Source organism: Electrophorus electricus, chromosome 1 (genome assembly GCF_041902795.1).
Source record: "Electrophorus electricus isolate QZ-2024a chromosome 1, ASM4190279v1, whole genome shotgun sequence".
In the NCBI taxonomy this organism is placed as follows: domain Eukaryota; kingdom Metazoa; phylum Chordata; class Actinopteri; order Gymnotiformes; family Gymnotidae; genus Electrophorus; species Electrophorus electricus.
This window is the reverse complement of record NC_137497.1, coordinates 41,632,774-41,644,756: the sequence shown is the minus strand read 5'-3', so window position 1 is coordinate 41,644,756 and position 11,983 is coordinate 41,632,774. Positions and strand designations below refer to the sequence as shown.

The 11,983-nt window shown below is 45.9% G+C and overlaps 1 protein-coding gene across 1 annotated transcript in view; it reads right to left on the bottom strand.

Annotated features, from left to right (window-relative positions):
* Nucleotides 1-1,384: 1,384 nt before the first annotated feature.
* Nucleotides 1,385-11,983, bottom strand: part of ext1a (exostosin glycosyltransferase 1a) — a 35,065-nt gene continuing 24,466 nt past the window's right edge. Inside the window, exons 2-11 of the mRNA XM_027012284.3 lie at nucleotides 11,293-11,386; nucleotides 10,755-10,862; nucleotides 9,231-9,350; nucleotides 7,758-7,890; nucleotides 6,598-6,716; nucleotides 6,187-6,282; nucleotides 5,544-5,633; nucleotides 5,264-5,424; nucleotides 4,870-5,041; nucleotides 1,385-4,376 (exon numbers count right to left, since the gene is read on the bottom strand). Of these exons, the coding sequence (XP_026868085.2) occupies nucleotides 4,191-4,376; nucleotides 4,870-5,041; nucleotides 5,264-5,424; nucleotides 5,544-5,633; nucleotides 6,187-6,282; nucleotides 6,598-6,716; nucleotides 7,758-7,890; nucleotides 9,231-9,350; nucleotides 10,755-10,862; nucleotides 11,293-11,386 (1,279 nt within the window). The 3' untranslated portion in view covers nucleotides 1,385-4,190. The remainder of the gene's footprint in view (nucleotides 4,377-4,869; nucleotides 5,042-5,263; nucleotides 5,425-5,543; nucleotides 5,634-6,186; nucleotides 6,283-6,597; nucleotides 6,717-7,757; nucleotides 7,891-9,230; nucleotides 9,351-10,754; nucleotides 10,863-11,292; nucleotides 11,387-11,983) is intronic.

The following is an 11,983-nucleotide window of genomic DNA, read 5'->3' as shown; positions in this document are numbered from 1 at the left end:
TTTGAACCTCTGATCCCTCCTCCCCTCACTGACAGTGATGCTAGTATTCACCCAAACTCCTCTCGAGTATCCATATTGCGACAACTTCGCCCCCCAAGCCCAAAGTCTGATGCCGTGTAGAAATAATTTTGGAGAGATGAACACGTTATTGCCACTTGAGTCAATCAGTCAATTAAAATGAGCTAAAGGAGGAACTGGGATCATTCGCATAACGTTTCTTTGCAGCATAGTGCCAAATGCCGTATCGGTGTTTACCTTTCGTAACCCAGTGTGGGACCTTTTATCGCTGCCTGCCGTAGTTCCTGGATTTCACAGCATACCAAACTAACTCACTCCAGGCTGACAAAGCTTTCACTCTCGTACAGTTGCTCCCCTGCATTTTAGCAGTTCATACTAATAAAATAATTCATAGAGTTCTAACTACATTAGCATTTCTAGGCCAAGTATTCCTTCATTACACTTGACTATTTGTAGCACATTGCCTGGTTTGTGTTTCGGGGATTTATTAAAGGTATTATAGTGCTACTCTTGTTTTTGACTAGGTTGTCCATAATGCCAGGTAGGCAGTTGCTACATCTATAGGCATCTAAATAAAGGCAAGGCATTATGTGAGAACAAATGTGGCTAAATTGGGCTAAAGACATTTAAATAACGTCTCCATGGACTTGATGTTTTATGGCTTCTGTAGAAAAACGTGTAGGCAATTTACAGTTAGCAAGACCCGCGAAATAAGCACCAGGTATTTTTATTCAAGGAGAAATGACTCACTCAGCTAATGCACTTAATCGCCGGATATGTAATAACGGCTGCTGAGGTGTCATGTCTCGCTGAGCCGCTCCCTTGTAAGATGCATTAGCATTTTTCCTTTAAGTGAATAAGTGAATAGAAACAGCGCGCGCTCTCCGATGCCCGGTTATTTATGCACGCTTAAACCCATCGCGAGGACTTGCGCTGGGGAATCGGGTCAAGGCAAGCACGCGGGGGTCACGCTTTGGCTTGGCCCGCTGCCACGAGGCGAAAATCGGCCACGCCGTCCGAGCGCCAGCGTTGGGGAAAGGAAAAGGTTCTGCACAGCGGCTGCGTCCCGGCTGTCGATGCGTCATCATTCAGCCACGGCCAAGATGGCGCAGACGGGTCACAGTAGACCACACATCACAGCTCACACATGGCAGACACAGGCCTGCATTATGCATTATTATTAGCTACTAGAAGAGTGCTCCTAGGCTCGCTGTACTGCAGACAGCCTAGAAGGCACACCCCCACCCCCACCCCTACCCCTACCCCTAGGCTCAATTCCAAATAACATAAGGACATGCATGTAAAAAAAAAAAAAAGTCATCAGATATCATTTATTTTTTTAAATAAAATCTCTTACAAAACTAAGTTACGCATTATTGTTCATAATTCTGTAAAATAAGGTCTTTATTTAAACTGGTGTCCGCACTGGACAGAAGAGTAGCGATACAATTAATCCACGTCTGATAAATACACAGAGAAGTATGGGCACGGAAGTGTTTACAGAATGAAACATCACTGAGGCAGTTTTCCTACAAGACCGGTAGGAATGTCAGAACTTTATCTGTAATAATAATAATAATAATAACAACAAAATAATAATAATAATAATAATCCAGTGTTAGACAAAATAAACTAAACGTTGGTTGTGTATTACTGGATAAGGAGTGCGTCTTACCAACACACTGCAGGAATGGGTGCTTGTTTTCCAATAAATGCAAATGAATAACAATTGTTTAAAGAAAGGCACATTTTTGTAATCAAGAGATTTTTTTAAAAAAAGAAGAAAAAAAAGATAGAAATACACATCAGGAGACAGTATGATAGGTTTTGAGAATCCGTGAGCTCAGTAATATTTAATCTTAAGAAAGAGAATAAAATGATTAATGACAGTGTTTTACTGTGGGAGAGGGGCTATGTGTAAAAAAATTCCATTAAACGATCTGTACTCTGTGCTTTGAACAATACCAAGATCAGATTGTAGCTTTTTTGCACCAGTTAATTTTCCTTGATTACAATGACAGATGTAAGCACTTAACTGGGTTTTCTGGCAGTAACTCCAGGCAAATCATGTATAGAAGGAGAAATGGCACCATATGGACATCAGAGGAAAGAAAAATGCTATTGCTAATGACACATTACCATGAAAAGAATTCAGAGCCAGTTTACAAAAAGTGCCTCGATTTGGACTCCGTTCCTGGTTATAACAACATGCCCACTGATTGGGAACAGCAGCTACAAGGGGACCTGCCTGCCAGTCAACTGTTAATAAGAAGCATTTGACTTGCTCTTTGTCTTCAGATCTGTTTGGGACTGACTGATGTGAACGTTAAGGACACATTTTGGTTGTGATCTTAGCTTCTACTCCCTTTATTTTCAGTTCAACAGAAGCGAGATTTCGTACAGAGATTTTTTTTTAGGAGTGAATGGTCTGGTAAGTGTGTGTATAGTGGTATTTTTGGCTTTAGGTTTAAGCTTTTATAAACAGTCACTTGCATACAATATCGCACCCATTCCTTAAAAAAACAAAACACACACACACACACACACACACACACACACACACACACACACACACACACACAACTGCTGAATTTTAGAGGACATTGTCAATATATATGATCAGTAGAGATACAAACAGCATTACACATGCCACTGCTGAACTAGATTTCATTTACAACAAACAAAAAACAAAACAAAAAAACAGGGCATGCCATAGAAACAATTATTTCCATGGGATTTACAAAACTTTAAAAACAAAATTAAATTCTCTCTCATTGATTTCTATTTCTATACACTTTGCACTCCACCATATTAGTTTTTTTGTCATTTGAGAGTGTAAAACAAGACTAGTGTTTAAAAACGTACTAAATCAATATGTGCAACGGTTTCAGTATTTTGATATGTTGAATAATCGTAGGACAAGGTCTTTTTTTTTTTTTTTAATTATTACTATATATATTTAAACATCAAAGAGTAATGTGTGTGGTAGTGTTTTAGTTTTTAAGGCCAAAAATATAGCCAGCGAATGTGATGAAGTCTAGAGATGTGTGAGCAGGAGGTGGTCAGCTCTGGAGTTCTCCTCACAGCATTCACACGCTTTACAGAATTAGGACCACGGCCTGTGAAACAAAACAGTTTGCTGAAATATACCAAAGGTTCAAGATGACAAGAGACAATGTGAGAAAAAAAAAAAGTTAGACAAACACACAAAAATATATATAAAAAAAAAAAAAAGAAAAAAAAAGAAAGATATACATCTCAAAAGCAAAAGACCTTTGGACAAATCGAGGAGAAACTATTTCTTATTGTTTACATTACCAGAACCCAAGCAGCATGACCCAAAGTGATTTTTCATTCACACAAACCCCCTCTGGAGTCCCAGATGACTGTTTTGTAAGGTCAGGCACTGTGAGATTGTATTCCTGTAGGAGAGGCTCACCCGTGCAGCCCCTCGGCAGGACACGGCAGTCCTGCGGCTTCGGGAAGGGAGCGCTGCTTGCCAGCGGAACTCCATGCGTGGAGGGCGGGTGACCCCCCCGTGGAGAACCGCACCCCAGGCATCTCCGGGTTGGATAGGGGGGCAAGACTCCAGTCTCTGAACTTCACCTTCCTCCACTGCACCAGGAGACTCGTTACCTGTTCTTCTCTTCTCACAAGAGACCCGTCTACCTGGTGCATGCTTGGCTCCCTGTCATGGTCACTGTTGCCATCGGCAAAGCATTACTGAAGGGGGTCAGTGGTGAAAGACTGGATAGGTTGCCCCACTGCACAAGCTATCATGACCCTGTTGTGCCAAATTTGTCCAACTGCCAAAAAAAAAACCAAAAAAAAAAAAAAAAAAAACCTACTCCCTGCAGTAGTGTAAAACTAACTCCTGTATACGTCCCCGCGCTTCGTTTAGGGCTAGGGACGTCCGGAACTTTTTAAAGCAGACGAATAACATTTCACTCCTCAGAAGAATCTCAATGCGTTATGCACCTTTTTTTTTTTGACAGTCAGGACTTCATTAAGCACAATGCACCCACCCACATTCTGAGCAGCTCTCCAGCCCAGCTACTTGCACCCTCCATGCTCGCCATGCACAGGCAGGGTGTGACGTCCCCTGTTCACCGTGACCCCACCGGGGCGCTCGACTGTCCCGTTTGCCCCAGTGAAGAGGAGGCTCATGTTTGTTAGAGTCGTTCGATGTCTCTGTATTTCTTGCGCAATATAGACACCTGGTCCTTGAACAGAACTGGGTCCAGTCTCATTTGGGAGTGGACCAAGGGCATGGTGCCAAACCAGCTGGCAAATTTGTTCATGCACGTCTGCCGCTGGGCGAAGTGGTCGGGATCAGCCCAGCGAGAGGCCCGCGACGTCTGCCGGGAAGAGGACGAGAACAGTCAAGAACATCATCATCGCAAAGCAAGCGTGTTTCCATACAAAAAGTGGCATCAAATTTCCCCATTTTAAAATTTTTGTTCCATATGATCGCGTAAATATTTTGTTTATGTAAAAGTAACAGATGGAAGACAGCTGAGACATCTCCAGATGTTAGTTACGCACATTTGGAAAGAGAACAAATAAGCCGAACTTCACATCACGTGTTGCGATGTGAGAAAGCAAACTTCAATCCAGGTGAGTTTTTCCATTTAGACTATGGTAATGAAATTTACAACTTATGAACAATTCAGTGATTCAGCTCAGAATGCATGCCTTGAGTATACGTGAACCTTTTAAATAACAAAATTTGAAGTTTACTTAAATTTTTTTTTATATACAATTAGATCCCAGTTATAGGAGGCTGTTTTACAAGACATGTACACACTTAGACCTGAACACCCTTACTGGAGCCCAAGTTAACTGTACTACCTGTCCCATCATGGTTTCCTTGTACTGTTTCTTCTGAGTGACCTTGATGGGAGGCAACTTGGTGACAGCAGACACTAGGAAGTTCATGAGGATGTCTTCACAGTTGGAAAGCTGGTCAACCATGCTCTTCAAACTGGCTGGCAGGTAATTGGTGTACAAGTAGTTGTAATATCTAATAGGAAGAAATTGTGTTTGTTTGTTTTAAATGCACACAGGTTTGAGTTACACATCAGGGACATAAAATAAGTATGGTCAAACAAGTTCATGGGTCTCATTTATAACAACAGGAAACCACAGAGGTTTTTAGGAGGACTGTATTTGAGGATTTCAAATGTAATGGACACAGAGTCCGATTGTATCCTAAAATGACCCCAGTGCTACTCAAATTTCCCACCTATGGTAGAAAGCAGCTCCAGTCAGCACCATTGAATAGTCATTGGTCCACTTGGATGTGTAGCCCCATCGCTCCTTGTTGATGTCCCAAAAGTGACTCCGTGCTGGATAGCCCACGATTCTTTCAGGGAAACTTTGCCAAACTATGAAAGCGAAATCCACCTGCAAGATAAAAATATGGGTGCTTGGCCGATCCAATCTGACCCTGAACTCGAGGAATGCAGACGAGTAAAGTCTCGATCCTCCCCCACTAGGCTGTCAGAAGAACGTGCTGCTCTCACCTCGGTGGTCGAGAGCACCGTGTCCTCGTCCAGGCTCAGCACGGCGTCCGTGACGATGCTGCCGTAGGGCAGGAAGCGGCTGCTCATCACCTGCACACACGACCACAAGCCCTTAGCACACATCCTCAGGCATGTTCACCTGCATCCTGTTTCTGTGCCACTTCACTGCTGTATGCTGGTGTGACCTTCTGAACATTCTATAGCTTAGCAGAAACAGAAAATCTGCATTTCCGATTTTGGGCTTCAGGGAAATGCAGCTGTGTTAATATGAGGTAATTACAGAGGAGGTGAGATCAGGTTCAGGCAAAATTACAAAAACTACTCTACCCCACTATTCAATATTTGTATTAAGGATAAGCTAAAGTGCACATCATTCTCTGTGATGAAAAAATGAATTATTTTGCCTCTATCTGATAAAAGGCTCTAAGAGAGTCAATACAATGTCCCAGAGCGTCACAATTGCTAAAAAGAGACCATTTGGTGTTAAGGTTTTTTTTTTGGTTATCCAAGTAGTTTGAATCTGTGTAAAATGTTTGTTTTAAAAGAACTACACATTTAAATGGCCAAGCCCATTATGATCATTCCAGCAACAAACTGGTATTAAGTAAAGAGGTGGAGGGGCTTCTTGGGACCTACATCTTACCTTGTTCTCCCCCTCGATCACTATGACTGATTGGGATGTAGCAGGCCAACGGTGCTTCACAGGAAGTGGCCTGTCACAGTTCCACAGGACCACAATCTAACAAACATACAGACAGAAGTGAGGACAGGTCTGAGCCAAGGGTCCAACACAAAAACCTCACGCAGCCATGACCGGAGGAGTATCACTTTAGCCATGTAATGATAATGGAGACAATCGTGGGATATGTGATGCCCATAACAGTAGGTTTAACTCCAACAGCACTGTTAAACCAGATGGAGCAGATTCCCCACCCATACACCCTATCCATACCTGTGCGCGGATGGAGCAGATTCCCCACCCATACACCCTACACCCTGTCCATACCTGCGCACAGATATAGCAGATCCACACCCACACACACCCTGTCCATACCTGTGCACAGTGCTGGGATTTGGCCACAGCTGCTAGCAGCTTCAGGATAGGCTGAGACTGGGAGACCAGGGGTGTTACGGCATGGATGACTGCAGTGAACTTGGGAAGCGTTCTGATACCTGTGGAACAGCATGATAAGCTTTCAAAAACTCTTTTTATTCCTCTCAAAGGCACAAAGGTCAAATTCGCCAAATTACATCTAGTTCCTTACACTGTTAGGCAGACAAAAGACGTGGTAATGCTTATTGAGCATCTCAATCCACATACAAAAGAAGAAATTCAGATCTTTCAAAACAAGATTTATGGATAATTCTTTCTGCAAAGAAAGTTATTTCAGTTTAGACTGACTCATCTGCCCTCTCTCATTAAAGGACAGGCCAAAAAATAAAAATAAAACAGCTCTCAGACAGATCCCCGTCACCATGGAGATAGGGGATTTCCCTTCATACATGCCAGTATCGTCTATGTAAGACCTACGTGATCTGAGAGCACTGTGGTTAATTAATGACCAGGCGAATGGTGTCCCTTTCCAGTAGTTACACAATCCTGTGATCATGCCGCACTCTTTAAAATAATCTTCACCGACTTGGAACGAGTTTAATTGGTTTTATGTGGCGGACTAATTTAGAGAGATCCTCAGTGACAATCATTGCACACACGGCACCGTTACGAGTTCGCTGTTCGGGACCGCAGCGTGTGTGCAGTGCTTTACCCGAATCATAACGGTGTTACGCGTTTGGTTCTGGCCCAAGTTACGTGCGTCTAGCTTTATTTCATCTGTCTTGCATCACTTGCTCTGTACCTGTCAGTGCTGGTTTGTTTTAGCAAGAAATACTAATACTGCTACCATTAAGTTTAATTTATATAGCGCCTCTCTCACACAGAGTGCAAATAAATCTATGATTAATTCATGTCACATGTAGATATTACAGGCCACGTTTATTAGCTATTGTTCTAGATGGCTTGATTTTTGTTTGCCTCTCGCTATACATATGCGTAACGCTGTAAGAATACACATGATAACACAGATGCGTAGAGATACTTCACCCAAGAACGTCAATACGGCTAACAGGAGACTCATGCTGGCAAGCGGCTGTTAGCGTCTGCGCGGCAGCGACTGTTCCCCGTGTGTGTGTGTACGCAGAGAGGCCGCCACTCACCGAGCGGGCCGAAGTAGAAGGGGAAGTGACCCAGGTAAGAGGAGTAATGCGGCAGGGTGAAGAGGCCCCCGGGCAGCCTGTTCCACATCAGACTGCTGCGGGCCAACTGCTGCAGCACCCGGTCATGGATTATCTGCAGGAGGAGGCGACACGGTCAGGCTCACCCAGTACTTCAGCCATTAACGCCAAGACTTGCATTTCCATTCATGCTAATGTTTGCATCTGCTGGAATGAAAACTATTAACTAGAGGCTAAAGTTCTCGTGTCTGTCCATTTTTCCATGCATAGGTTTGGGTCCTAGCCATTCTTTATTTTTAGTTTTTAACAGTATTTTGCAGATATTTATGCAACCTTTTCCCATGCACGTTACTTTTACCTTGTGAATATATGGCTAATTTCACCTCATGATCGATATACATTTGTGTGTTTTCTCCCAGTTCTGTACCCATTTTTTAGTGGTAGCCAATTCACACTTATCAGGTAAACGTTCCCCCATCACACGATAGCAACAGCTGTCGCGATCTTCCTCCGAGGCACATGCAGCCAAACGCCTCATCTTTTCGAGCTCATGCAATATCGGGCCTTCATAAGCGCGAGCTCCCAGACTGCCAGTCATGGGCGTGTTGCTGTAATTGACGGGGGAGAGGAAGGATCCTTCCATGCCTGAACGCACGACCAGTGCGCCTGTGGCATAGGCGGGGATCGAACTCGCAATATCCAGATGATGGTACAAACGCTTTTCTCTAGGGCCCCTTGGGAGCTTTATCGACGTGCGTCCTAATTTGAGAAGGCAAGCTAGGCACTGACAAAAACAGACAACTGGAGCAAAGAAGGCACTTCCTGAGAGCTGGAGAGCGTGTGCCCGTGGCAAAAATCGTAGTAAAATAAGAGGCGCTGTTGTCAGGCACCGACACCCAGCAAAAAGCAAGAATGCAGCACGGTGCATCTACGAGCACGTCCACCAAGCCTGCTTGCAACAGCATCTCTCGGGTTTCCAAAGCCTACGTTTGTGTTTAAGAAGTCAAATTGATCACGATGCGTGTGCACTGCGTCTCCTCGGACACCTGTTCCTGCTCTCTGCTCTAGGTCCTCGTGACAGGACCAGGAGCTGGTGTCCCCTTACCCACCTGCAGTGATCCAGAAGGTACCCGCACAACATCGGCGAAAGTTTCTCCTCCAGAGAAAGTTTTAGGGAACCAGAGCCGTGGAAAAGGCCTATTCCTGAAGGAGTAGCCAGTCTACGCGATTGTCCAGCCGGACGAGGCTGACCTATTCCAGAGGACGCGATGGCGCTCTCTGGTCTGGGAACCGAGACTGCAGGGGAATGAATGAGGGCCCGCGGTCTGGGCTACACTGCAGCAGAGACGGGTGTGGAGCCATTACCGGGCAAGGACCACGAAAGTTCAACGAGAGCACGTCTTAAACGTGCCGAATGAGGTCAGTCGACGGGGGAGGGGTGGGGGTTTACAGTACCTCCAGCGTGGTGAGCACGATCTTCTCCACCGAGGAGAAGTACGCCTCCCACAGGAACTGCGTCTGCTGGCGGAGGGACAGGATCTTGTCCTGGTGGATGGTGTGGACAGTGGACGGGATCTGGAGCAGGCAGGGCAGAGATCAGCCGTTAGACGAAAATTGCATTTGATTTTAGCCAACAAACATGCGGACAGAAAGGAGAATGGGCTTGATGCAAGACTCCGAAACACTCACCCAAGTATTAGCAGAAGAGTACCGTTCTAGCCATGTAATTTTAATGATGAACTTTGTCAGAGATGATTGTTGGAATTTATTTAAATCAACACCCAATATGCCATGAACTACAATACGTAATAAAATCATACCTGTAAATAAGCAGAAATATGCTCACTACCCACCCCACTAGAAATATTTATTAGAATCTGACTCTGCATGTGCACTTAGAGATGATAACTAGCGCAGGGCAACAGATGGGTTGTTACGCTGGCTGTCCTCCAAGTCTTCAGTCTAGATTTTTGGATGACAGGCCACGCTTTAAAAATAAATAAATAAATAAAAAAGGGCAATGACATTCACACGTGTAAATACTCCAACCGGATGCACTTACACCAGCGTAACACTCCCTTCGATGCCAATGACACTGCTGTGCTAAGTCACCTGCCAACCAAGCAATAGCGGGCCAGCAGTGGTCCTGTGATCACCCCTCCTTCACTGGTCGGTTTGTGAAGTGTGGCCGGTGGCCTAACGAAGTGTGTGTGGAGTTCAGTAACACACACGGCCCACATCCCTGCTGAGTAGAACTTCCCTGTTGTTGCTCGGGGTGAGCGGTATGAGCTTAACAGCAAACACTTTCAAAAGGTTTGATCCTGGCTGGAAAAGATCTGTCACCAGCCAATTTACTCCTCAGTACCACATCTGACAGTGCAGGGCCAGGTGAGAGAGCGCAAGAACAGCCAGGGGACCGTTAAACGCAGGAAGTGGCGAGTGTGCTCGGACAGACTGCCCCTGTTCGAGCCTCGCGATGACCTCTGGCCTTGAGACGCAAGCAGGACACTTTGGTTCTCTTTCAGCATTTCGCTTCCACCACTTACGCATATTCCCTTTCCGCAGCCTGCGCTTGCGGTGTGCAGTGCCACCAATGGGCTGACTGCGCAGGTTTATGTAAAAGCCAATCAGAATTGACACTGCAATTACAAGAGAATTCTTTTAGCTAACAAGTAGAGAATTCAATAAAAGTGACCGAGTATTTTTGGAACCTGGTCCAATTCCTTATTAAATTGTGTTTCCTGGATCTTCTGGCACACAGTGATATGTGGTGATTGTTAACTGTCTGAGACGGAGCTCTAAGTTCTGGTCCAACACGCATAAAACAGGTGCTTGAAGGTCTCTACCTAAAGCTGCCAGTGGTCTAAAGGTGAGCCACTAAGGTGCGAGTCAGTATGCAACAGCAGTCAGGTCCTGGTTTGGGCCTAGTGTGCGAGTGTGTGTGTGTGTGCGCGCGCGAGTGTGCGCGAGTGTGTGTACCTGCAGGAGAAGCCTCTCGTCCCCAATGACTGCAGCAGCGCTCCAGTCGATGACCTCAGAGAAGGGGAGCTCCCAGCCATTGCTGAGCACGACGGGAATGCAGGCAGCCTGCAAGTGCACAAGGCAGCGCGTCACAGCCCTGTCTCAGGTTCAACGCGTGCACTCATCTTAAAGCTTCACGTACAAGCATAGGAATATTACTATGTGTCCCCAGGTAAACGTTTCAGCCCGCGTTAGGAAGCTGGCATGCACTGTGGAAGAGTTCCCCCACGTGGGCTGCCTGCCAGTCTTGGAGTGTGCATGTGTTCTCTGGGAGGTTGGGAGTGGGAGTGTGTGTGTGTGTGTGTGTGTGCGCGTGCGCACACACGACATAGACCTGGAAGCGGGACCAGAATGCTGCAGTGAGGAGATTTTTGCTAATTAACACAACCCGAAGCTCACAACTAAACCCCAGGGATTTAACAGCAATGGAATCTGAGCCCGTGGGGATGTGTGCAGAGGCACCGAACTGAAGGCCCTCAGCCGGGCATGGACACACCTGCAGAGCCTCCAGGAAGCGGAAGGAGCCCAGTCGCCGTCCTCTGGGCACCAGACAAAAAGTGGAGTTGTGTAGCATTTCTTTATAGTCATACCTAGAGAGAGAGAGAGCGAGAGAGAGAGCGAGAGCGAGAGAGCGAGAGAGAGCGAGAGCGAGAGCAAAACAGACACACACACACACACACGGTAAGTAAGTGAACATACACCGCCACACACGGGATATGGGTGCTCCTTGGAAGTGTCCCAGCAGACCCAGCCTGAGCTCGATGACCGTACGGACTCCCGGCCAATCACACGGCAGCTCCAGCTCCTTCACTCCTCACTACACTAAGCTGCAATGAACAGCTTTTGGCTCTTGTAAACCACAACATGCATAATATGTGCGGTCCTTTGCGGTGATTCCCTATGCTCCGATTAGCCACAGAATACAGTGCAGTGCAGCTGTGAATAGACACTACAACAGGAGACGATATTACGCCAGACCTATAAGAGCTAATAAGTGGGGGGGGGGGGGGGTAGGGGGTAGCTGCACATCTAATTCAAGCTCACAAATTGCTTCAGTGAGTCACGTTTGACAGTGTGAACATTGCAGTATTGAATGCTAGACCTGGAGACGAGATGCAGCTGCCCCCAGAGACCTGGGGCCTGGGAGACGAGATGCAGCTGCCCCCAGAGACCTGGGGCCTGGGAGA